The sequence below is a fragment of the Symphalangus syndactylus genome, chromosome 6, assembly GCF_028878055.3.
Source record: "Symphalangus syndactylus isolate Jambi chromosome 6, NHGRI_mSymSyn1-v2.1_pri, whole genome shotgun sequence".
NCBI lineage: Eukaryota > Metazoa > Chordata > Mammalia > Primates > Hylobatidae > Symphalangus > Symphalangus syndactylus.
Genome location: NC_072428.2, coordinates 87,797,162 through 87,823,907, shown reverse-complemented (window position 1 = coordinate 87,823,907; position 26,746 = coordinate 87,797,162). Strand labels below are relative to the sequence as shown.

The window sequence follows — 26,746 nt, the reverse complement described above, 5'->3', positions numbered from 1 at the left end:
TCCTGTGCTGCTCTGCTAATTAAAGATTGTTACCAGGTCTGACTCACACAGAGGAAAAGCCTTGGATTTTTTTGTTGGTTTGTTTTCTTTTGTTTTGAATCAGGATCTTGCTCTCTTCCCCAGCCTGGAGTACAGTGGCACAATCATGGCTCACCACACCCTTGAGTTGCCAACCTCCTACCTCAGCCTCCAGAGCTGCTGGGACTACAGGTGCATTCCATCATACTCAGCTAGGTTTTTTAATTTCTATTGTTTAGAGCCAGTGTCTTGCTATGCTGTCCAGGCTGGTCTCAAACTCCTGGCCTCAAATAATCCTCCTGCCTCAGCCTCCTGAGTTGCTGAGATTACAGGTGTGAGCCACCACACCCAGCTTGAAAAGCTTCATTTTTGGTAAATCTCTTGGATCAATGAGAATGAAGACTCAATGGAATTGCAGGTGATGATGCCCAAATAAAGAATGAATAGAAAGAGGTGTGGAACTTTCATCCAGTCAGAGTTGTTCTAAGTCAAGTTGGAAGGCCAGGTTGAATATTAAATGATGAATCTAGTACAATGGCAATAAGAACATAACTGAGCCTTCTGATTTCATTGATTTAAGCTGCTATTTTCTCCTATGACTTAGAGAAGTATTTGGTAGATGAATAGATTTAGAAAGAGTATGAGTTGGATGACACTGAATATGCACTTAAGGACTTACATATAACATTTGTACTTTTGTTTTACTGAATCATAACAAAAATAAAATTTTGAAATTATGTATTTAATGAATAGAAATATTGTTCTTGCATAAAACGTATGAGCTTAGCTAATATATTTGATGAAGAACAAATTATTTTATGAATTCAGAAGATTATGCCAGTCCTTCAGGTAATAAAAATATTATAACTCCTTAGATTTACTCTGGAAAAACTATAGCATTGATTCTTCAGAAGCAATTTGTTTAACATATTAAGAAAAGAAAGTTTTAAAATTAACATGAAAAGTAAATTTATAACATCAGTGGCGAAAAGAAAGTTGAAGAAACAATTCTAGTTTTTAAAGATTAGATTCAGTGTAAAGTCTTCATGTATTATTCTACTAATAATTATGATGTATAAAAGAGAAGAAAGAAACAGTCTGAGATATGTAGATTTTGGGGAAAAGTGAAACCATGAAGCAGCTGAAATTGAGCAGTAACAAAAAGAAAGTTAAAAAACACTGTAGGGAATATTAAAACAAAGAATATATAAATTTTCCAAATGGCAGAGAAAGATAAATTGGAACTAAATTAAGTTAAAAGGCAATACTGATCCCTGCAATAACTTGTTTATTAAATTTAAAAGACAAAATTGACATTCTTCAAATAAGATGTATTAAAGTTGCTGATGAGGATTATAATGATGCATTCAAAAGATCTGAAATACAGAACCTGAGGACATCCTTGAAATAAAACTGATGTAATTTTAGTTTGCATGATGAATAAATTTAGTTTGCATGAATGCCCATGAATTGCCTATCACAGGACCTAGCAGGGAGTAAGGAGAGCCATTAGCAATACAATACAGTTGAGTATGATGGAAAAGAGTTGGGGGCTGATTTAAATTCCATATGTAGTATGAAGTTTTCAAATATCCAGCATCAGAAAGGGATGTAATACAGTGCTACAAAAGTATACCCATATCTACACATTATATCTAAATATGTAACCTATATTTTGGGAAGAGAGTGATATTTATCTTCTGCTCAAGGATTGTAAAAGGCACTATGTGATTTTTACAGAGTCTGAAAGTTCAACATAGCACTCCCCATGGAAACCATGTAGTACCATGCATTATATTATAAAAGGAAATGTTTTAAATGAAGCCATTCTACTTCTAAAAAATTAAAAGAATCTTTTTATATTATGATACACGAATATACTTTTCAAAATATTGCCAGGGCAAATGAGGTTTAAAACAACCCCCACCACCTTGAAAGGTACAAAGATCAATGATATTCTCTCGATATCTGAGGCAAAGACTGGCTAAAGTCATACAACTAAGATCTAATTTAAGAGATCAGACGGTAGAACTCCAGGATCCCACCATAAATGCTACTAATCCAGGACGACTGGGAACCCATGTTTAAACCATCTTTGCAAAAGGAGCATGTGCCCAAGTGTGTAAAGCATTAAAAATAAATCAGGACAGGCTTGAAAAATTTTGGAAAGCAGCCCCAAAAACATAAGGCAGAATTCTTAGAAGACACTGAGTCTAGTCTACCTTTTTATTGGTTTTATAGTTTCTCCCCCCAGTGATTCCTGAGATGGCTACATTCCATACGGAGATGCACACATTAATTTTAAGACATTCAGGGTAAACATCACTGGGAATAGTGGATCAGATCAGGAGAAACTTAGGACTCAAAGTTTAACAAGCTGATACATCACACACATTTTATTTTGCCTACTGCAACAACACTGTAACCTCACAACTGTCAATGATAAAACTAGTTGGATAAAATATAAGCCAAATGCATCAAAATTAAATACGGACAGAATAACAGATAGATGTAATAAATTCAAATTTTAAATCAAAACTGTCTCCAAAATTTTACCCTTAAGTCTCAATTTACAGCAGCTCCTTCACAGGCCCTCTTCTTCCTCACAGGTGTCCACTGCCCAGGCAGCACAGCACGGTGACACAGTGTTCCAGCTCTGGATCATACAGACTGCACTGCATTCACTTCCCTACTCTGACAAATACAAAATGTGTGGCACTGGACAAGTAGCTTAAGCTCATTAAATTTTACTCGTTTTACCTGAAAAATAAAATAATATATGTGCCACAAAGGGTTCTCGTGAATTGTAAATGATACATAAAGTTATAGTAATAGCTAGTATATATTATACATACTTATTCTATACTAGGTAGTAAATATACTAGGTAGTATGCTTTAAAAGCTACCACTTAGTATAGAATAAGCATATGTATATAGGCATATATCATACAATCAGTATATATATGTATATATAATATATGCTAGCTATTACTACCCAATCCAAACGTATCACATCAAAAATATTTAAACCATTTATTTTAGAAGCAAAAAGAACCAAAGCAATTACGGATACAATGCAATTAATATTCTACCTGTATGCCATCCTATTCAAGGATTCAATATTGGCCAACATCAAAAATTGAAATAAAAGATTGTAAACTATAAAATAATTTTTTAAATGTTAGAAAAGAAACCTATGAGGCAGGAGAATAGGGTTTAGAGGCAGGGAACCTAAGGCCAATTCATACTGACTTTCTAGAACTAAATCAAAAGGAAAACTCAACTTTCCACGCCCAAGTAACAAAAGGATCAGAGACTACTTCCTTTGCAAAACCCTCCACCCTCTTCCCACGGCAGAGGCAAAATGGAAAGTAGCTCTGATTTGGTCCCCGCCCACAACCAATCAGACTGGTCACAGTCTTTATTTGCATAGGGGTGTAACTTTGTAACTTCACTTCAGCATCTAATGGGTCCCCTCCAGCAGCCAATCAGACTGACTGCAGGCCAAATCTTCTTGTGTAACTTCACCTTCAGCCTCTGATTGGTCACTTTCTGCAACCAATCAGAATGGTTGTGGGCCACTACTTCATTTACACAGAGTGTAAACCAAATAAGCAACAGGAAACCTCTAGAGTGTATTTAAACTCCAGAAAATTCTATAACTGGAGCTCTTGATCCACTTGCTCAAGCCCACTCCTACTCTGTGGAGTGTACTTTTGTTTCAATAAATCTGTGTTTTTCTTTCATTGCTTTCTGCATTTTATCCAATTCTTTCTTCAAAATGCCAAGGACCTGGACACCCTCCACTGGTAACACCTAGACTCTGATTCTTTCTTCAATAATTAGATTTCATCACCGTTTGATACCTAAAAGTGTAAAATAAAGGTTACATACTATAAGACAGCTTTTTTTAAAAAATGCTAGAAAATAAACCCAGATTTTTCCTTTTTCTTTAATAATTAGATTTCATTGCTGTTTGATGCATATCCCTACTAGCTTATTCCAGAACCAGGTTTATTTATTGCTATAAAGTAAAATATAATCATTAAAGATTGGGCATTGAAAAAAGACATTTAGATAGGAGATTATGTTGGAATTAATTTTAATATAGACAAGACTCTGCTAAGAGGAAAATAAATAGCAACATAAATATGCAAGGGAATTCAGCAGACTAGCCAAATGTCCCAGACAGGAGAAATTTTGAACATGATCAATAAAATAAAAAGTAGCAAATAAATCAACTCAATTTAATGACATGGGAATTCTAGGTTGAACTTACTTCATTTGAATTTCAGATAGATCTTGGAATTAGGTTAACAAGGCTTTGTAATGATCTGCTTTCTTTTTGCTTACTCTGGGAATTAAGAAAATAGCACAGTTTGCTGGCACAACTCAAGTCTTCCGAGGAATTTGCTTCACTAATCTTCAGGGAATTTAATGACTTATTGGGTCAGATGTCTTTTGAAACCTAAACTAGGAATCCAAATAAATTTCAAAACTAATGAGAACTTGAATTTGGGTTTTCATAGATAATTGTTACATTGCTAGCTTTTTTTTCCCTCAGTTTATTTTAACATCTAATTTTTCTTAAAATCTGAATAAACAGAGCCAGAAATGATGGCAAGTGCCCGTAGTGCCAGCTACTCAGGAGGCCGAGGTGGGAGGAAACCTTGAGGCAGGAGTTTGAGGGCAGTCTGAACAACAATATAGAGACCCTGTCTGTAAAATTAAAAAATAAAATTGAACATATAAAACCTACAATGATATCAAAACAATCTTCCCCGTTTGTGTTTGCATTTTTAAAATGTGTTTTGAGCATTTAACTTTGATTTGTTTTTTGTGCATGCATTATCTTAAGGTTTTCATACAAATGCAAAGATTAAACTCATGACAATAAAATGAAAAATATCTCAAAATAATGCCCTTTCATTATTAACACATTCGGATACACAAACACGCTCCATTTGATGCTAAGATCACTTCTACTTAATCTTAAATTGTAATGATATTATTAATGTTTTTCAGAATTACATTCATTAACATTTCTAGGCTGCCCTCTATGATCCAGGAAATGGTCTGTATGTTTTATATGTGTTAATTTAATCTTTATAATAACTCTGAGGTTGGTATTACTATCACCTCCATTTTATAGACCAAATAAGTAAAAAGCAGAGAGAGTATGTGATCTTGCCAATATCACCCAGATAGGAAATGGCAGAGCTAAGATTTGAATCTAGCTAGCACTCCAGTAGATAATCTCAATTATCACACTCTATTGCCTCTACTGTATAACAAGGTATACAGCAATTGTACATGTATGCCTTGTTATTTAGAAGAAACAAAAATAGAGTTTCATGTAGAAGTATTTGGAAATAAAATGTTGTCTCTATCTTAAAAGACTTAAGCAAATAATAGATGATATAATTCATTATATTATTTCTTTCTTCTGTATATTTAAAATCTTTTTCCTAATAAAAATAATCTTACATTGAAACATTATGCTCATTTGAATGATGTAGGCTCTTTGGAAATAAAACTCAACTTTTTTTTATTAATACTATATGTAGAATAAGAAAGTGAAATCCACCCAATTTCCTCAAAGAATTAATGTCTGCACTGTTTTTGAATAAACACAGAAATTGACCCAGCTGGTCTTAAAGCTTGAAACTTATATTTACCTTCTCTGAATTCCTTTCTCTGGAAACCAATCATCAGGCCTCCCCAGGAATTGAAACTCACCAAATCACCACATCCAGACAATGAGACACCAGATCCCCTCCTAATTCCTGTTTTTCCTGCATATAGTTTCATTTCTTTCATGCTATATAAACCTCCAATTTTAGTCAGTTGAGTAGACAGATTTGAGACTTATCTCCCATCTCCTCAGCTGCAACACCCAAATAAAGCTTTCTTCCCTGGCAATATTCTTTGTCTCAGTGACTGGCTTTCTGTGCATCAAGCAACGAGACATAGACTGAACCCCTGTTGTTTTGTCAACAGAACTTAGTTCTGATGGAAGAATATAATAAGCCTGAGTTCATGTTTCACAAATATTCATAGTTGGAACCAAAAATCTTGATACTTACATCACTTGTAGTAATTACAGACAAATATTCTAACTCCACTACTTATTCTCCAGCTTCAATTAATTTTGGACCTAGAGAAACTACACTGTCTAACTCTCCTCTTAGTCCTGATGGCTGTCCCCAGTGACAAAAGAGAGAAGATGAGGCAACACTGTCCACTGCCATTCTCATCTGCATCCAGTCCCATTAGATGAAACTAAGGAAGCAAATGTCTATCTTAAACATTAATTCAAGTATCATCCATAGTAAAAGCTAGCTTTATTATTTCCTGTCTTCATTTTGCTTCCACTAACCTTGAAGCAAAATTAACATTTTCATTTCCACCATGCTTACAATACAGCACCACTTTAAAAGGTGAACACATCTTCACAAACACTATGAAAATATGGGTACACAAATTTAACAAGCATGATCTCAGCGATTACTGTATACTACAAAATAAGCTAAATATTATTTCTACCTCAAATTGCTAAAAATTTAGTGGAGAAGATCAAACCTTGTACACATATTCTATCATATAAGGTATTGTACCATTAAAGCCAAAAATGCATTACAAGTTGCTTAGAACACTCATAGGAAGGACTACCATTTGCTACCTACAAAAAAAAACAAGGAAGGCTTAAAAGAGTTATTATTTAAATTGGGTTTTTAAGTAAAGCATTTGATTGGAAGAATTGTATGCTATCATGATCAGGTAATTAGCATGATTAGTCATGTTAACATTATCTAGCATAAGTTAACTGGACACAGGAAAGATTTTCTTAAATATCCAGTAAGACCATATGTGCCTTATATCCTTCCATGAGAATCATGGCTCATCCAATAATTTATCCCAGTTATACCTGAGTAGTTTGTTTTGTTTTCTGAGGTTTTTTGATTGTTTTTGAGACATGGTCTCACTGTCACCCTGGCTGGAGTGCAGTGGCACAATATCAGCTCACTGCAGCCCCGACCTCCTGGGCTCAAGCAATCCTCCCACCTCAGCCTCCCAGGTAGCTGGGACTACACGTGTACCCCACCATGCCTGGCTAATTTTAGTATTGTTTTGTGGAGACAAGGTTTCACCATATTGCCCAGGCTGGTCTTAAACTCCTGGGCTCAAGTGTTCTGCCTGCCTCAGCCTTCTGAAGTGCTGGGATTATAGGTGTGCACCACCACGCCTCTACCTGTGTTTTTAAGTTTCAAGAGGAAAACCTGTTTAAATAACCAAAGCCATAATTTTTATATTGTACAATCGTAAGGAGACATTAATTCTATACTTAACTTCAGCCACTGCTTTAACTAAATCTGGCTGTATTTATTTTATAGCCACAAGGTGAATATGAATAGCATTGATCTAAGTAGAGGAACGTAGATAACTATAAAATTCCCTTGAGGAACTGTCTTATACCAAAGTCCTTGAAGAGCATAAACTTCCCCACAAACTGACTAATTCGGATGCAGCTAATAGAAAGCTTTCACTCTAAAGGAAGCATTGATCAACTTTAAATACTTGTTTTACCTTTGAGGCCATGCATCATCATTATAATGAACAAAATCAATAGATTACACTCGAATGTATCCTTTCTATACAAACATGAACCTGGTGCTACACCAGCCTAATAAACACGGAAGAACAGTAGAAATCAGGAAATTCCAAATTTCATCCTGATGCCAACATGTACTAATCTCATGACCTTCTTTGTATGATTTACTTCTATTATGAAGGCTGCTACTACTTCATCTCTACTCATGTCCCATACTCCCCTCCCCTGCCCCCATGTTCCCCTAAATGCTGGTGTTCTGAGGAGTCTATCTTGTACTGTCTTAAGGTATTTTTTTTTTTTAATGTTGTGTAGATGTGTGAAGCAGGCTGAAAGTAGACAATAAGGAGTAGTGGTATTACAGCAGGCTGGAGAATATGTTATATCCAAAGGTATTCAAATTCATTTTGTTTTTAGCTTTGTATAAGCATGCCAAAATTTATCTGTAGATGAATCTGGCCTTGCTATATATGTAACTTCACACTTGCTTGGGAAATTTCAGCCACTTGTTTTCAAATTCCCCTCATAAGCTAAACATAAAACTCTATTCTAGGCCACTCTCCTAAGCAACCAAACTAAATACTTAGCTGCCTACTACGAATCTCCTCTTGAATATCCTTGAGCAAGTTTTTGGTATAAATGTTCTTGACTTTTAAAAATCTTTGTCTGAAACACTGCAGGCCTTCCAAATCTACAATTATATACAGATTTCTTGGCAGACCTGAATGTTTTCTTCCATTAAATCCTTGATGATTATATCTGATACATGTGCTTTGACTTGATCTCTGGGAAGACAGGACTTATGAATACACCTATGAATTCTGACCTTCATATTTATTAACTTTGTTCCCACATTTTTTACTTTTCTGGCATTTGAAGAGTACTTCTCAAACTTTTTCTGAGGATTGATAAACAATTCAATTGTCAAATTTGTTAGGATTATTGATAAACAATTCACATAGTCAAATTCTCCAATGAGAATTTTGTTTCACTGGTTTTCGTTTTGATGGTTTTAGTCTACTTTTTATAGATCATTGACTGGCTCTTTCTTTGGGGACAGTAAGCATATATTCAACATTGTTTTTCTGCCTGACGTATCTGACATAACTATCTTAGAGAAAAATTTTCCTCTGGGTCTTTAATACTTACTTTACTGTTACTGAATATCTCATGGATTTCTCCATTGACTAGATTTTACTTTATTAGTCTTAAATGAAGAAAGACCCATCCAGTCTCAAGAGTGGGAAGTAGTCTGATGGTACAGATTTTTTTCCCCAAAGATTTGTCTTTGGCGCTGTCATATTTATAACTACAGAAGTGATAATGATATAAAACATTTGGTCCTGCCACTGGTCAACAATAGGGCAAGAGTTTTCTTCACGGTATGTATTTCATTGCAAATCCTCTAGATTATAGAGACCTACACAAGTCTGGACTAAGGGTGGGATAGTAGGGACAGGGTCTTTCTAAAAATGAAAGTATGGGGAACAAAAATGGGGAAGTAAGTCTGGAATATAATTATGACGTGTTCTTAAGCTATACTTCAGAACATTCCTTTTACAGTTGTGTGAAATGAAGCTTTAATATGAACTTAGATTTATTGGGAAAGAAAGTTTGAGTGATTACAATGTGTACTCGATATTTTAAGAGTTATGTCAGCTGCTATAAGTGCATAAGAGCTGCTCTCTGGGAACTTATACTCTTAAGGAGGGACTCTAAGACAATAATTCACAAAGATTGGCTGTGCCTTCAAGGAGGAGAAACTTTCATTTCACTGCCAAACATTATATGTTCCGCTTAGGAAAGTTACTGGTAAAGTTTCTGCAGGGTATTAAACACCAAAAAAAGAGTCAGTAATAAGTGACAAAGATCTTGACAATGGAAAAAGATATATGAATGTTTATAAATGTATGTAATAATGTATCATAATTAAATGTATTTAAAATTTATAATCATAAAATGAGATAATTTCGATAGCTCTTAAGAACATATTTGAGACCAATGTCTAAACTTAGATGATTGTATTAGAGCAGTGAAAGGAAATGATTGATATGAGTACTAGGAAATCCTGGAAATGATCACTAATCTACTAGTCTTAGGAGTTGGAAAACAAATCATCTCCAGCAGAACTGGTGAAAAAGTTAAAATAACCAGAGCCTCAGGATTTCTAATCTTTTAGTTATACCCAGGAGGTATAATATCTAAAATAGAAACTTTATTTAGTGCTTGTTTTTTGTTTTTGTTTTTGAGACGGAGTCTCGCTCTGTTGCCCAGGCTTGAGTGCAGTGGCGCGATCTCGGCTCACTGCAAGCTCCGCCTCCCGGGTTCACGCTATTCTCCTGCCTCAGCCTCCCAAGTAGGTGGGACTACAGGTGCCCGCCACCATGCCTAGCTAAATTTAAAAAAAAAATTTTTTTAGTAGAGACAGGGTTTCACCGTGTTAGCCAGGATGGTCTCGATCTCTTGACCTTGTGATCTGCCTGCCTCAGCCTCCCAGAGTGCTGGGATTACAGGTATGAGCCACCGTGCCCGGCCAGCTCTTTTAAGTTAAATTTGTCCTAAGGTTACCTTTGCATTTTGAATTTCTTTACAGTAAACTGCAACCTAACTTAGTATGTTAACAAACTGCAACCTACTTTAAAAGTATATTCTTGTAACTAATAACTGAGTCTCAGCTAATCATAGCAGCTGAGTTTCAGCCAATCACAGGCTATGTCCACAGAAGGCAAATGCTACATCATGCCCAAGTAAGGTAAATGCCCAGCTATCACCATGCCCAAGTAAGGTAAATGTCCAGCTATAACCAATCAAGCTGTTTCTATATATCACTTCCTTTGTCTGTCTACAAATACTGCCTGGCCATGTTGCTGGGTGGGGCTCTGTCCTAGTTTTGAGTACTGCCTGATTCATGAATCATTCGTTATACAAATAAACTCGGGTAAATTTAATTTATCCACAATTTCTTTCAACAGCCCACGGATATTAATCCCCATTGAAACATACTGAGGACTAAATTAATTAATAATGTTATCTCAGCAGTTAGTATGCCAATTAGCCCCACTGTTTTGTTAGATAGTTGATATAGATGTATGAGATTGTAAAGTTACATTTTATAATCTCAAATGACAAATTTTTAATGAGGAATATGACATTGTAGAATTTGAACAATAAAAATACATAGCTAAACTAGCATGTAGAAAAGTGAGAGCAAAGAACAGTGATTGTAGCCAAATTCAAACAAAAACAATGTGATGATATTATGATTTGTGAACACCTGGTATATAAAATACCAGCCAATGCATATATAAAGTTGTAAAGAAAAGATCCAATTAAATCTACCCCCTATTGCAAAACTTTTGGTGAGGGTGAGTAAATTTCATCATCCATAGGAGTCTAACTTCATGAAATAAGTAACAATCTTTTAAAAAAAAATGTAAATACTGAAAATTGTTAACTAGAATATCAAAGTACGTGTATTTACAGTTCTTAACTTTCACTGTAAGATAGTAAATATTTCTATTGCAGAAAACAATTTGATCATTAGTTATCAAAATGCATTAGGAGATATTAGAAAAAACTCAGTGCAGCACCTAATTTTATATTCATTTTACTATAGAAAAATTATCTCCCCCAAAGGGTTTGATTATATTTAAAAGATAACAGTCACTCAGATGAACGAGTGGAGTGTTTGCACTAACTTTAATATGTCAGAAGAACAAATTGAAAATACGTGCAAAAACTGCTGATTAATGATCTCTCAATTACTATCCTCTCTCTTCTCTCTTTAGTAATATAACTTTACATGTTAGTTGGGTATGTACACATGGGTCAAGGGTTAGGGGGAATACTCCACACCCTCTTGCAACAAGGCAAGGCTGTTCACTAAGTTGTGGACAATGGGCACAGACAGAGGTGATGTATGCAAACTCTGAGACATGCCCCTAAAGGCAAAGGGCATGTCTCCCATTGTCACTTGCCTCTCTCCTCTAATCTAGAACGCAGAAAGAATCATGGATATTGGAACACCGATCTTGGAGCACAACATGGAAGAGCTACATTGAGGAAAGCAGAGAATGGGGAGAAGAACCTTGTAGGCCTGGGAAGACAGGGAGTTGCCGTATTAGCCAGTGTATCCAGAATGTTCCTAGAGAGGAATCAACTTCTGTCTAATTTGGGCCACTTGTACTTTAGGTATCTCTCTAACAGACAAACTGATATACTAATAAATGCAACATAATTTGTTTTCATTCAAGGTTTAAGATCTTATAAGAGCATTAGCATTATATTCTAAAGCACTCTGAGCTTGTCCAATGAAAAATTTTTAGTATACAATAAATTATCATATAGTTCTTTATAAATTCTCAGAAAAATACACATGAAATATTCCAAATACAGAAAACTGAATGATGTCACAAGGATTAACTTTGTATTTCACACTCAGGTTGATTTGACATGATAATTTATTGGTTTTTTATTTTATACAGCATTCTACAAGTAGAATTATATTTCCTCATGTAATTCCTCCCATTTTTTCTCTTAACAAATTACATTCTTGCTTTACTTGAGCAATGACAGTCTTCAATATGGCCAAATGCAATAATTATTTACATAGTGCTTACATATATCAGCAATATTCAGATTTGTGTATGTAAAATAATATTTTACCCAGTATTAAGAAATGCATATTAATATACAGATTTCACAGATATGTAAACAACCTCACTTTGGCTCAGAAAATTTGACAAGTCAATGAGCCTGAGAAAACATGGGCTTCCCATGTCGAGGGCAAAATCTGAATACTGGAAGACAAGTAATCGAAACAGTGAAAAACTATTTGAATGTGTTAGATTATCTTTTAATATAATGCTGAGCAGCCTATGAGGAAATAATGTCTCTGTACATTAATGATGGTAGAACCTGGTCTGGTCCTTTTTGCAAGTGATATTACACTACATATCAAAATTTATTAAAATGTCAAAAATTCCCACTTTTGGGAATCCTAAAAATAAGTTTAAAACTTTGAAGAAAAATGTTTATGTGTAAAGATGTATTGATATTTATGTGAATATTCACAAAGGAAAATTAAACTCCAAGGTAGAAGTGGAGTTAATTGAATCGTGTACATCAACTCAAAAGAATGATCCAACAACTATTTCACAAGATAAAAAATGATTATGCCACTTAATACCTTGTGTACTTAATGAATCATGCAGGGCCAGGCACGGTGGCTCACACCTGTAATCCCAGCACTTTGAGAGGCCGAGGCGGGTGGATCACGAGGTCAGGAGATTGAGACCATCCTGGCTAACACGGTGAAACCCCGTTTCTACTAAAAAATACAAAAAATTAGCTGGGTGTGGTGGCAGCACCTGTAGTCCCAGCTACTCAGGAGGCTGAGGCAGGAGAATGGCATGAACCCAGGAGGTGGAGCTTGCAGTGAGCCGAGATTGCACCACTGCACTCCAGCCTGAGCGACACAGCGAGACTGTCTCGAAAAAAAAAAAGAAGAATCACGCAAATAAGTAAACACATGTGCATGAGAAAGTTTTAAAAATGTAACAAAAAACCAACATGCTTATAGTAGGGTAAGAGTAATGAATGCCATTTTCTTCCCTCCTTTTGACTATTAAATTCTATAATGTGGTCATATTCGTTATCCATTTAAGTATATTCTTTATGTATGAGTATATATTTTCATTAGAATCTAAGAATATCCAGAACTGAAATGAACTTTATGGATCACCTATTCATTTGTATCATGTCTTAGATTAGAGAGTAACAGTTCAAATTTTAATAGGTGTTAAAGCCCTAGGATGACTATAATTTTAGGGCTGGATTAGGGCATGAATTATTCTGATTCCTATTCTAGTTCACTTTGCACGAAAACAACACTCTTTGCGAATTATTCTGATAATGTTATTGTTTGTATATAAAGAAATTGAGTTTTCTCCAAATGCTGACCATCATTATTTTAAATTTAAATGTGGACATTTTACTATTTATAAGGCTTGGATTTAATTTGCTAAATTTCACCTCATGGCAGAAAACAGAGAAGGAATCCTTTTCAGAAGCATAAATATATAACCCACAGTAGTATTAGCTACTATTTTTTAAGGTGAGAAAATGGGAAAAACAGGGTAAGTTTAATAAGTTCACTTACACGTTTTTTTCCTCTCCCAAGAGAGTTTGATTTAAACATTTGAATGAACATCAGCGAAGGCAAACTATGTAACAATATTAGAACAACTCAAGTATTACAAATAGTAACACGTGCACTTTTCCACTTGTAGTGGACATATATGCTCAAATGGGCAACTTTGAAGCATTGATTGAAACTGGGGTGATAGTGACTAAAAAGTCCTATTGACATTTTACATATAATTGTTAAAATCTTGAACAAAGGACAATGACCAATTTCAATGTAAAATAAAAATTACTTTCTAAATAATGAGCAAACCTAAATAAAACTGTTTGACATATAAATGTAACTTCTTTAATTAGTTTAGAGAAAAAATACTTATTTGCAGTATTGGTTTCATTATCTTTATGCAATCTTTAATTGGAGGATTGCATGTCAGTGCCATTCACTTTATTATAAGTCTTTGTCATCACTTTACAAGTTAAATATTAAATGAATGTTGCAATTTACGTACCAGGAAGGTTGATGAAGATTTTGTATATACATTTAAATAAGTTTAAAAATATCAAGTGCTAATTATAATGGTGAAACTAAACATCTCTTCAAAAATGGTACTTATTTTGATATCAATAAACCATTAAAACATTTTTAGTTGACAGTTTGTACTTAATAAGCCTCCTACATCATTAAAATAATATATACAATCATGATAAGAGGAAAGATGTCACTGGAACACCACCTATGTCTAGAGGAAAAAAAATACTTTTCAAAACACCCTTAGCTCTTCAGCTATAAATTGGAGAAATAAAACCTTCTTCATTCACAGTACTGTTGTAGGATCCAAGTAAAATAAGTTGTGTAAAGTGGTTAGTAGTATGGTTTGAGATGGTGGTGGTATAATTTGTTATAATTTGGGAAACTGTGACATTATGAAGGCATTATGTGTTTTCTCATTTTTTGAAGACCAGATAGATTTGTTTTATGTATTTTTTTTCATTTTCTTCTTTTAAATAGCTGGAAGAAAATTCCATATAATAGTATATAAATACAATTATTTTGATTCAGATGAGAAATGTGTGAAACACATGTAATACTTTTATTTGTTTGCTGTGTTTACTGAAATACCCCAAGCTCTTAAAATAACTAAAATATAGGATGATCTTAACAAATACTTTTGTCTTAAGAAATAAGTATACGTAGGCATTTTTTGATCTAAGAGTCAAATACAAGAATTTTACAAAATTAAGTGTAACATTTATTAGATAACTTTGCAAATGTTTTCACCATAACTAAGTAATAAAATGCGTCCTCAATGTCTATCCAAATGTAGCAATATTAGAAGTAATTGATTAGCACTAAAATAATCCATGTTTTCAAGTCATTTAAATATGCACATTAGAGTCATTTATTTAAAAAGTCATATGGAGCAACTACTTTGTTTCAAAGACTGTATAAGCAGGGCAGGTTGTTGCACAGCTTCTGGGGTGTCATTCATATTGTAGTTGAAGTAAATGGTTCTCCCTGGTGTGCAAAGTTCAAGTCAAAGCAGATAGGTGTGGTGACCCTGGTGACAGGAGCCAGGATACAGAGGCAGATGGGATTTGATAGCTATTTTCAATATTGCTAATGGAGTCCAGAGTATCACAGTTAGTACAGTGGACTGTGGTCTGGAAAAAGTGCAGTGAGGGTTCAGATCCAGAGAAACACATGGAATTTTTACTTAGAAGATGCCAAGAATAAGTTGTTAAAAATCACAAAATTCTTCATCATCTTGTATCCAACTAGTATTTTGCTCATGCAATCTAACATTGTCTTAAAAACTAAAACTACTAGCTCAATTTATTCTATATAAGGCCAATCATTTTACTATAATTTTCTTTGAATTTAATGTAAAGCATTTAATACTCACATCGAGATCATCCTTTGCATTGTAGTAGACAACTTCATTGCTCTACAAAAAAAAAAGAATGCTTTATTGATTTTAATAAAAACAATACTGTATCAAATACTGAATACATTTTATGCATATTTAAAATAAACTCCTCGTAATCTTTCTTTCACAATATATTCCACAATGATCCACAAAGATTAGCCACTATTTTCCCAGGAACATATTAAAACAGTTTATCAGTCATATTACATCTTGCATTGGGAAAAAGATCCCAGTGTAAGTCTGAGACCCATTTGTCAAGAAAAAATAAGTGAAAAATTCTGAGTAAAATAAATTATACACAAACACATATATACACTGATATATTAACACACAATGAACAGGATAATTCAAGAAGCATGTAAGATACATGTCTTAATACTTTGTTGAAGCCATGATTTTTGTATACATGTACACACATAGAGTGTTGAAATGATTCTGGAGGAAATGTGCATCTATACAACACTGGCAGAAATTTACTCATGGAGTCAGAAAAGAAATGATGAGCACCAGGGAATTCAGATAGTAAAAAATATCAGATCATCTCACACTAATACTCTCATATTCTAGCAAAGTGGTGAATTAGCATTGGTTTTCTAGCAAGAGTAAATATATACGGATGACTCTACTAGCCATCAGTGTTCCTGAAAAATACCATAAATATAAATTAGGGCTATAAACTATGTTACAGACGAAAAATGGAAATGGATTAATAAAACGACTGTCAGGAATTTAAAACTCCTATTCTTTGTGTCTCTGAGGCTAGTTCTATGTAGTGTAAAAATAATCCGCTAGACTGATTTCTCTGTCTTATTCCAAACTGATTGAAGATATAGTTCATCTTCCATAAGTCTTCAAGTAGTAAACTCACTATGATGTGAACACGTATTTTTCTCTGCCTCTTAAACATCCAAAAACATAGATGCTGTAAAATTTTAGGCCGGACGTGGTGCCTCACACCTGTAATCCCAGCACTTTGGGAGGCCGAGGTGGGTGGATCACGAGGTCAGATCAAGACCATCCTGGCTAACACAGTGAAACCCCGTTTCTACTAAAAAAAAAAAAAAAAAAAAAAAAAAAAAAATTAGCTGGGCATGGTGGCGGGTGCCTGTAGTCCCAGGTACTCCAGAGGCTGAGGCAGGAGAATGGCGTGAACCCGGGATGCAGAGCTTGCAGTGAGCCAAGATCGCATGACAGAGACTCCGCCTCAAAAAAAAAAAAAAATTATTAAAAGCAAACATATAATACACAATTTTTAAAACGGAAATTACTTGAGAAAAGTTCACTAAATTAGTGCCTCTCAAAGTGTATTCCCTTTCCCCCTCCCCCCAAAAATCACTACTTCTTCAAGATATTAATGGATGTCATGTGGGCAAAAGCATTCTATGATCATATGACTTTAGAAAATAATAAAGTTAAAATTGTCTCTTTTCGGCAGCACTTCACAGAGACAATGTATGACTGTACATTATAAATCTCCAAGAGGAAAATACATTGTGTTTTCTCAGTTTATTTACCACAGAAATCTGCCTGTTTTTGTTTGAGAAACATACCATGAGACTAAAACTCTATAAGATATAGGTTTCCATGAAGACCAAACAAACCAAAAATGATATAAATATCACAACATATGATTCATAATAGAGACTGAAACCCATGTATTTGAATTTCATTTAGAATCACTAAAAGTTTTACATTATTCAATTGATTTTCAAAAGAATTATTCAGTAGCTAAAAATTTTAACATGCATAAAAATTCTAATTCCTGAAACATTTCTTACAGCATTAGTTTTTTTTTTTTGGAGATGGAGTCTTGCTCTGTTGCCCAGGCTGGAGTGCAGTGGCGCGATCTCAGCTGACTGCAAGCTCCACCTCCCAGGTTCACGCCATTCTCCTGCCTCAGCCTCCCAAGTAGCTGGGATTACAGTCGCCCACCACCACGCCCCGCTAATTTTTTGTATTTTTAGTACAGACGGGGTTTCACTGTGTTAGCCAGGATGGTCTCGATCTCCTGACCTCGTGATCCGCCCGCCTCGGCCTCCCAAAGTGCTGGGATGACAGGTGTGAGCCACCGTTCCTGGCCTTATAGCATTAGTTTTATAACAGTTAAAATAAAAAAGCAGAGCTCACCACATGTGCAAAGCAAGACAATCTTCTGAATCCACCTGAGACCCAAACCTAATTACTAGTTTATTGATCCTGCTTGTACCTCTGCAGTTTATACTTAGGAGACAATTTTCAATTTAAAATGTGGATTCTACGAAAAGTTAAAGCACTGAATAAGTTCATCTTCATTTTAGACTTTATTTTCTGCCATCTGCTTGCTTACATTAACAGAATGGGAACACGTAGAAAACAAGGTGAGGCTGCATTGAATTTCAAGCAGTTCAACATCGTCATTTTCAACAGATACTCACTAATATCTATATGCACACACTGTTGTGCCAAGAAAGGCAAAAAATAAGTCAAACCTATCAACTCCTACTCTTTTGGTAAAATAATGGATACAAATCAGTTGCATAAAACAACATATATATGTAGGATTACACTTGGTCCATGGTACTAGAATTAATGATTAGTCAATGTATTTCCTAGTAATAAAATATAAATAAATAATCATTATTTATTAAGGCTAAGATTAAGAGTATTTTGCCTAGTGTCAGAAGGGTTACAAGTATGATTTTTTAAGTGCCAGTATTGATAAAAACTAAGTGTTTTGATCCTGTTAAGAGCTATGCGTGAAAATAAAATTAAGTAAAATTAAGAATTAAAAAGATCTAAGTTAATCTGAGAATTTCCCAATGTTTTTTTTTCCCTTTTTCATGTACTACATTCTACAAAACTTGTTACTTATCTCTTCTTTCAGATTGAGGGTCCATGGTACAATGATGAGCACTCTAAACTCTGAAACTCTATGTTGCTTTTAAAACTGTTATTGAAAAGGTGCATTTCAAAATTTACTTAAGTATTATGAATTTGTACAAGGCTTTCTGGACTCTGGATTGCATATAATTCCAAACGCTGAGTTTTTAAGTAAACTGAAGAAACAAATACATATTAGTTATAAAATTATATTGCAGGTCAAACATCCATACTCATCCATACTCCTTTCTTGTAACTAAGTATTTGACCTTTCCTTTGTTTTTTTTTTTTTTTTTTTTTCCTTTATTGAGACGGAGTCTTGCTCTATCGCCCAGGCTGGAGTGCAATGGCATGATCTCGGCTCACTGCAAATTCTGCCTCCCGGGCTTAAGCAATTCTCCTGCCTCAGCCTTCCAAATAGCTGGACTCACAGGCATTTGCCAACACACCTGGCTATTATCATTATTATTATTGACGGTGTTTCATCATGTTGGTCAGGCTGGTTTCGAACTCCTGACCTCAAGTGATCTGCCTGCCTCAGCATCCCAAAGTGTTGGGATTACAGGCGTGAGCCACCGTGCCTGGCCTTGACATTTTCATTCTAAAAAGAGTTCTTTCTCAATGCGTCATTCATTTATATGGTCAAAATATCAATGAAAAAAACAAAACTGACTTTTTATAGAAAACAACAAAATGAGAAAGCACTTACTCAAATATGCGTGCTTAGACAGGTTGTCACATTTTAAGAAGAGAACATAGACCTTAGTGGAATTTGCAACCAATTATGTCCCATACCGTAAAACTAAATTTCTTCTTCACCAATAAATAGGATATTGCTTTTGGCTTAGGAGCATTTTTACAAACCTCATATGATAAATATGCTTTTCTTTCTCAAACCCCAAATTTTCATTCATAGCATATACATTTCATTATTCCCTTATTTCATGAAACAGAAAAGCTCACTTGATCAATTTTAATAAGAATAAATTTATATAGGGCATCAGGAGTTGGAGAAACTAACTCTGCATCTGCTCTGTCAACCAAATCCACCTCTATGGAATATGACCTTAAAATAAATGGAAAATATTCAAAGAGCATTTAATGTATATCGCCACATAAAAAATTTTTTCCAAGTCTCAGTTCATCATATTTTCTTATAAAAAAAATTGCAATTGGCTGGGCGCAGTGGCTCACGCCTGTAGTCCCAGCACTTTGGGAGGCCAAGGCGGGCGGATCACAAGGTCTGGAGATCGAGACCATCCTGGCTAACACGGTGAAATCCCGTCTCTACTAAAAATACAAAAAATTGACAGGGCATGGTGGCGGGCACCTGTGGTCCCAGCTACTTGGGAGGCTGAGACAGGAGAATGGCGTGAACCTGAGAGGTGGAGCTTGCAGTGAGCTGAGATCACGCCACTGCACTCCAGCCTAGGTGACAGAGCGAGACTCGTCTCAAAAAAAAAAAAAAAAAAAAAAAAAAATTGCAATTATTCGTTTGTGATTTTTGTTTGGATGGTTTCAGAATTATTTGGCTCAGAAACAATTTCAACTATAATTTTGAGAAAAATCCTATTTTGGAGAAGCAGTCATTCTCTTTCATATCAATTCATTTATGGCTATCTTTTTGCTATTTAGAAATATATATTAAGATATGTGCAGCTATGTTAACTACATCAGTCTTTCACTAGGAGTTATCAAATCACTGAGTCACCACAATATATCAAGAACCAATCTTAACAGGATTGGGATAAAGGACAATTCTTAGGAATAAAAGAAGATTCACACCGAATCAACTAAATTCTGTTCTGATGCTTTTATAGATATGAGTTTTACTTAAAATGAATTCTGTGCTAATAGAAAATTAGGGGAGGAAATTAAAAAAAAATGAATTTAAATGCCTTAAGTGGGTAAAATTAAAAGAGAAGAGGGAAAAAAGTCTCAGCTGAATTCTTTCTCCCTTAACCCAGTCTCCTGTTCCCAACCCACTTAGACTTTGTACAGGGACATTTTGGGGTTTCAACAACAATCGGGGGAGCCACATCCCACTCATTCAACAATTATTTTGGCAACCTTCTCCGTGCTAAGTATTGGAGAAACGAAGATGAATAATATCTACACCCTGACCACAGGGAGCAAGTGTTCACCCTCCAACTCGTCTGTGGCAAGGAGCTGACCTCCTATATATGAAAAATATCTCATTATGGTTGGATGATATGACCACATAAACTAAAGCTTTCTCAGTTTTCAAAATAGTTGAGAATTAAGAATTTAAGATAGTCAAGATATTTCCCCTCTGTTGATCAGTTTGAGCATGTGTGTGTTTCTTTCTTAATCATTTCCCTGTCTTATCACTAAAAATTCCCTCAGTCCCTTCTCCAGAAAGTACAGTTATATCAGTATCATTCAATACTTTAATTAAAACTGTGGCATATAAACTAATTACCATAGGAACAAATGATAGAATAATCTTGTTTCTCTATTATCCTTCAGCCTAAATGTCTTTATGCAAATTATTAAACATCATCATCTTGGAAGGTTTCACACTCAAACACACAGGTTTTCAGTGGATTTCAAGGCATTATGTGCAGTATGATAGAATAAAGTCAGCAATGGCCTCAAACTAGTTTCAGGGATTAAACCTTTGGAGAGCTATTTTTCATAATTTAAGCACCACCAGATGACAAGAACAAATTGTATTTTTTCTGATTTTTAACCATACAGTTTAGTTATTTATTATCTCCTTCAAACAAATTTGCCCAAATGGTCCATGCTAATATAATACTGCTGCTTACTGAAATTTCAAACATCCCCTAGCAAGTTGAGAGATAAATTACTTTAGTCCCACATTGTCTCTTGGGAGTCAAAAATTAAATCTGAGCAAAATACACCTTTCCATCTTAAAAATGTATATTGTGAGTGACAGCCCCTTGCATGCCACTTGCCCGCAAATGTGGGCCTCTGATGAATAGTTTATGCTAAAAATCTGAGGCAGACATGCAAAGCTTCCCCACAGAACTAAGATGTTGCCAGGAATAAGGCTTAAATATTGCAACCGAAAATTAAGATTTTATAATCAACAATTAAAATATATGACACATTCAAAATTCAAATAGAGACTAACGTCCTGTCCAATCTACTAATTCTCTTTTCTTGGCTATACTCGGCTCTGCACATGATTCACAGCCTGACAAATTTTGGGCAACTGTACTGTCTGCTCTAGTCACTTTTACAAAATATTGCAATCTTATTGTCATTTTTATCACTCCTGAGTTCCAAATATGAAGTCAATTGGTTAAACATTGTGGAAACTCGTCATTAAAAATAAGTTATGTTAATGATTCATGCCAGCCAACACCTACACTGTTTAGCTAAAATCATTTATAACTCAAATTTTCTGGAAATATATTTGTAGCAATTTGACTTAGCAACCACTGCTATTTTGTCCATATCAACTGTTGTACCTGGGATGAGTTCAACCAAAGCACTGTAACACTGTGTGAATAAAAGAACTTAGGAACATGTATGTGTGTGTGTGGCTGTGTGTGCATGCCAGTGGTGAGGGGGGATATGAATGTGAGTGAATCATTTTCAAGACAGTGGTCCAAGAAAAAAAGTATTTTTTTCCTGTCATTATATTTGTTTGAAGTTTGGAAAACATGAACATATTGAGAAAGTATGTAATTTAGAAGGTGAAAAGAAAAAATAAAGACGGGCACAGGTCCATCTAGAGATAAGTGTTACCATATAACTGAACTGAAGACGTGATAAACCTGCATTCATATTATGTGACAAGAAACAATAAGATAATTGATATAAAGTGTTAAGTACAGTGCATGGCACACAATATATGCCCCGTAATTGTTAACTACTTTTTATATATGAAAAATATCAGGAATATACATCCATAGAATTTATCTATTAACTTTAGTTAAAAGCTAATTATACATGAAGTAATGTAAGTTATAATTTTATTTTTTTAGATCAGTTAGAATGCAATGTGTCTATTTAAAGTACTATCTTCAAAGATTCCACATAGCACAGTGGAGAAGAAATAAAATTACTAGTTGTTGTTATGCTTTTTAATCTGATAAACCAAATGAGATGATTTATAAGAAAGCCTAATGCAAATGGTAATTAATTGGAGGGGAAGGGGCTTATATGCATCCTGTCCACCAAATGTGTTGCTTGCTCCTGACCTGTGTGATTCCATACTCTCCCGTCTGTACATGTATACCTCCACATACCAATCATCATTCATTACTGCCTACAAAAACTTTCACCTTGTATTAACCTAAAAGTTTGCATGTCCATGCCAACATCCAAACTGCCCAATCTTGCTTGAGAAAATTACATACCAGTAAATCAGGAGTTTTTATGTTTTAAAAACTGTAACAAACACGTAGGGTTGTTTGGTAAAATGTTTTTCTATTCAGAAGTCCTATAGCTTTTCAGAAACTGTTTATTCACCCAATCTAATCATGTGATTCTGTCTGGCTAGTAAATCACATCACCCCACTTATCTGATGACAGAAATTAACAAGTACCTAAATATATTCAATAACTGTATTCCATCTCTTTATTTCTTCGGGTATAATAGGTCTAGACATAGTTATGGTCATAAAAGCTGAGCTGGTTACAGCCTGAATCCTTGAGGCTTCCTTCATCTGTTGGCTTCTTGGTGATAGGACAAATCATTTTTTTTTTTAAGGTAGTAAGAATTTGGTTTCTAACACATCGATAGTACTGATACTAATACCATACTTTCTACAATGTTTTCTTCGAATCTGATTTCTATTACTAATAGTATTATTTGCTTGAAGTTTAATTTTTATTTGTAGCTTTATGAGAATTTCAGTGTTCTAGAACTAATTCCTAAATCTGTGGCCTGGATGCTAGCTCCTGCTGATTCATTAAGAATTCCATTTCTTCATCATCCCCTTTTTCTCCCCTATGTATCTATCTTTTATTTAATCACATTCAGGTAATTTACAAAATGCAACTAAGAGATTTTGTGGAATAAAAACTCAGATGTGTTCTGCCATGAAATATTTTTTCACCTAAAATTTAAAATTCTAGCAGAAGGTTAAAAAAATATACCAAAGAAGCCAAGTTCAATGTTTCCTTAGCTCCTATATAAAGACAAACCATTTTAATATTTTTCCAACATTTCTCTAATGAACTAAAGGTCAAAAATCACCTACTGCCAACTTGATATTTTATAAGTGGTATATCAGTAATCATTACCATTTTTTTAAATGATGGATCAATTTTTTTTACATCAACTCTTCACTAGCCTTTAAAATTAGTTGCATAATAAAAAATTAAGTAACTACATTTTGATTGTATGCTTGAGTATCAGAGTTTTATTTAAAAAGATTAAAGTAAAATGATTTTGCTAGTGTGATTCAATAATGTATGGATTATAATGAAAACATATAATCTGTTCCTTCTTTGAATTCTCAGCATTCTTTCATAAGAATAAATAAGCATTGAGCTTTGTACACATGCTGAGCCTGATTTAGGTTAGAAACCTAAACACATGTGTTTTTTGAGACCCTGATTACTAAAGGTGACCCAGTGAGTTAAATATTCTCAATGTCAATTTTATGTATTGAAAAGCTAAGACTAGCAACAGTTAAACTGAGTCTTCTTATCCCCAATCAAATACTTATACCTCCTGTGTACTGCTATTATGAATGCAGGCATGACCTACATCTTACAGACAGTGAATTTTATATATATATATAAATTGTATATATAATATATAAATTTTACATATATAAATTTTACATATACAGACATATATACACACACAAACACATTCTGTATATATAATACATACACAATTTTATATATATACATACACATATATACCTATATGTACACTCTCTAAACAGTTAACCTAATAAAATAGTTAATCTTTGAGACAAATTCATTCACTTTATCCTTTCTTTTAACTTTGTCTTATAATCTACATTAAAATATAAATTTAAAATTATTAATTTATTTAGCTTACTGGAAGAACAACAAAACGAGAAAATAATTTTGGCCTTTTGTAAGCTTGCTTCTGTTACTTTTGCCACATATCACTTTATATTTCTTCATCAGGTATTTTCCATTGCATAATTGTAATATTTTAGTCTGCTTATTTTTTAAGTTGTCATTATGGTGCCTGTAAATTAAAGTATCACTTCATAAGTTGTCCAGCACATTAACCAATCTACAAGCCAAAGCCATCTAAGAGTGGTCACAGCGAAAGATAATAGATCCATGTGTCTTTACTATGTTTAATAACCTAACTGCAAAGATACTCATATACTACAGCCCAGAGCTGTACTATCATGCTGGTGACACAAATGGAAATATCTCCCTAGAGGAAAGAAACATTCATGACGTTCGCTAAAAGGAACTGCTCATTTCTTCTACATAAGTGTGTGTGTATATATATATATATATATATTTTTTTTTAAAGGTAAGAAGATTGAGCTACTACAATCTGAGTAGAGAGAATGTTCTATTGTGCATATACTCAATGCTAGCAGTGTCTGGAATGCTGTATGAAGTGCTATTGAAAGGGCTGATAAATGATTAAATGAATACGATAGGCCTATGAGCAACTATTAGAAATTCAGCCAGGCGCCGTGACTCAGGCCTGTAATTCCAGCACTCTGGGAGGCTGACGGGGGGCAGATCACCTGAGGTCAGGAGTTCGAGACCAGCCTGGCCATCATGGTGCAACCCTGCCTCTACTAAAAATACAAAAATTAGTTGGGCGTTATGGCACACACCTGTAATCCCACCTACTTGAGAGGCTGAGGCAGGAGAATCACTTGATCCCAGGGGCAGAGGTTGCAGTGACCTGAAACAGCGCCACTGCCCTCCAGCCTGGGTGACAACAAGACTCCCATCTCAAAAACCTATTAGAAATTCTAATAAAATAACAAATACACACACACACCTGCACACATACACATAATGCATCACATTAAAAAAAAGTAGAGAGATTTACAAAAGCTCAAATAAGTTAAAAGGTAGGCTACTTTCACTCTCATAGGAAATCAAGGAGAAATTCCAAGTAGACGGATTTCAGAGTTCCTTGTCTCTTGAACTTCAAAGGAGATCAATTCCTATTAAACATTAAGAGCTATATCAATTTATTTCTTCATCTGATAAACTTTAATAGGAATCTGCCCGTAAGCTATTTTGGTGTTCCAAATGATATCAATAAATATATGATTTAAACTCTATGAGAAGAGCAAAGGTAGAATGTGAGAAGGTAAATATATTATTTTCCTCAGGCACCACATCTCCCAGAAACCTCATTCCAGAACTAAACAAACACATTCCTAATGCTGTGGAACTTGCTTTAATCTCCTTTAATCTGTAACTTCAATGAAGCTTTAGATATAATCATCTAAAGCATTAAAATTTAATCCTCTAAAATATTTCATTTATTATGTTTCTTCCTATTGACTCAGACACCCCACAGATCTTCTTGACTCATGATTAAGGTCAACAGCACTTGATCATAATATATGATGTCTTAGCAAGAGAGTTGTTAATTTGTCCAATGGTAATATTAGCCCTTCCTTTGCAGATTAATCATTATCAACTCCAGATTATTATCCTACTAAAAAAATATGAGAATTAACATTATGGTCAGTGAATAACTTAGTTTAAAATAATTTGTTCAAAATTAAAGCCTCAAAGAACATTAGGTTGGTAATCACTACATCAATTTCATTCATCTTTCATCAGGCTTATAGGGATATGTATGATAGGAAAGAAAGGTAGTACAGGGACATTTGTTATGTGTCTATTATGAAATAAACATTCACATATATACAGTACTCCTTGCTCATCTCCAGGAGAAACTTCTAAGACGCCCCAGTAAAGGCCTGACACTGCAGATATAGATAATATTCCTATGTATACAAACTTATAAGGTTTAATTTATATATTAGGCACAGTAAGAGATTAACAACAATAATCAAATAATTAACTTTATGCTGGCATCACTATTCTGTGAAAGTGGTAACAGCTAAAACAAATACATCACTGTTCAGCTTGGATAGTGCATTATGTTCCTATAAGGCAATAGTCTTAAAAGCAAGGCTTGTTAAAGTAGAAAGGAGATTTATAAGTTTCAAAAATAGATGATTTTACATATAAGACAAAACTAAGAAGT

The 26,746-nt window shown here is 34.4% G+C and overlaps 1 protein-coding gene across 11 annotated transcripts in view; it reads right to left on the bottom strand.

The window, feature by feature from the left end:
- Positions 1–26,746, bottom strand: part of CACNA2D1 (calcium voltage-gated channel auxiliary subunit alpha2delta 1) — a 518,973-nt gene that overhangs the window by 198,900 nt on the left and 293,327 nt on the right. For all 11 annotated transcript variants that reach the window (XM_055283394.1, XM_055283393.2, XM_055283395.1 and 8 more), the window contains exon 5: positions 15,676–15,717. In XM_055283394.1, the coding sequence (XP_055139369.1) occupies positions 15,676–15,717 (42 nt within the window). The remainder of the gene's footprint in view (positions 1–15,675; positions 15,718–26,746) is intronic.